Genomic DNA, 1142 nt, shown 5'->3' on the forward strand with positions numbered 1-1142 from the left:
CTTCTGCTAGTTCCTGCTAACAATCCTGCTGCTGCATTTTGAACAAGCTGAAACCCGCACTCCCACCCCGGCAACCTGCTCCCAGCCCTGAGAACAAACCAGCAGAGACCGACTGCCCGAACTGGAAATATTTAAAAGCTACCGTTGACTTAATGGCCAGAAAACACACAGAAAGTGTATTTTTCAAAATAATTAAGTAGTACTGTGAAGCTCTTGCTGGGTTTTGGTCATTATGGAACCAGCCCAATTATTTTTAAGCATAAAAAGGTTCCACAACGCCGATTTAACGTATTGTCTGAGAAACAATAGATGTTGTTTGACTAAAAGGTGGTTCAGTTGGACTATTATTATCCTACATTTTAAAAAGCCTCCCTGGCTGCCGGGCTTTTTGAATGTTGTTGATAATGTGTGTTTGGATGTTTTGGCAGCGCCTCCTGTTTTTCAGCTCCTGACATCTCGTCCGCACCGCCTCCCCTCCCACATTCTTTATGTCACTCACCTCTTTATAAATGCAGAGAGATCCCTTGTCTTCACAGATCTCACTTCACTCCTACAGCAGGTAAGAAGAGCATCCTTTTTTGCAGAGATTACAACACCTCTGATAACTTTTCTAATGACTTTACTATTTTTTTCATCTTTCAGAAAGACTTTTCCAGCACCATCAGCTTGACAAAATGAGCGACCGTGGGTTTGAAATTCTTTATTCAAATCATTTTATGAAAGATATTTTATGTTTTTTATTTTTACCCCCTTTTGATTGAAAGTTACTTTTAAAAATCAAATGCAATGATCACGATTTTTATCGTCTCAGCAGCAGGTTTTGCAAATACTCATGTTTTTTCTCTCTTTGTTTTTTCATGAATGTAGCAAAGGCAAAGGTGAGTTCACTTGTTTTGTTTTGCATCTTCCCACTTCAAGGTTAAAATGTGTGGTTAATGTTGAGCTGTTTCTCGTCCCTCAGGATCCTGCAGTGAATGAGGGAGACGATTCAAACCCAGAATCTGGAAAAGTAAGACTTTAATTTGTTATTTCCTGTAGAAAATCAGGTTTAGTCGACAATTGTTTCTGTGAGGTGAGAAGTTCTTCTTGTGGCTCTTTCCAGGGAAAGGGAAAGAACAAGGACGGACATGGACATGGACATG

At 39.9% G+C, this 1142-nt stretch overlaps 1 protein-coding gene across 1 annotated transcript in view; it reads left to right on the top strand.

Moving 5' to 3' along the window:
- The window catches only part of si:dkey-248g15.3 (kininogen-1), a gene marked incomplete at its 3' end in the record, with an annotated part of 7984 nt that extends 6842 nt beyond the window's left edge, over positions 1 to 1142 (top strand). Inside the window, 3 exon segments of the mRNA XM_036210107.1 lie at positions 868 to 878; positions 962 to 1009; positions 1103 to 1142. Coding sequence (XP_036066000.1) covers positions 868 to 878; positions 962 to 1009; positions 1103 to 1142 — 99 coding nt within the window.

This window comes from Oryzias melastigma, linkage group LG22, assembly GCF_002922805.2.
Source record: "Oryzias melastigma strain HK-1 linkage group LG22, ASM292280v2, whole genome shotgun sequence".
In the NCBI taxonomy this organism is placed as follows: domain Eukaryota; kingdom Metazoa; phylum Chordata; class Actinopteri; order Beloniformes; family Adrianichthyidae; genus Oryzias; species Oryzias melastigma.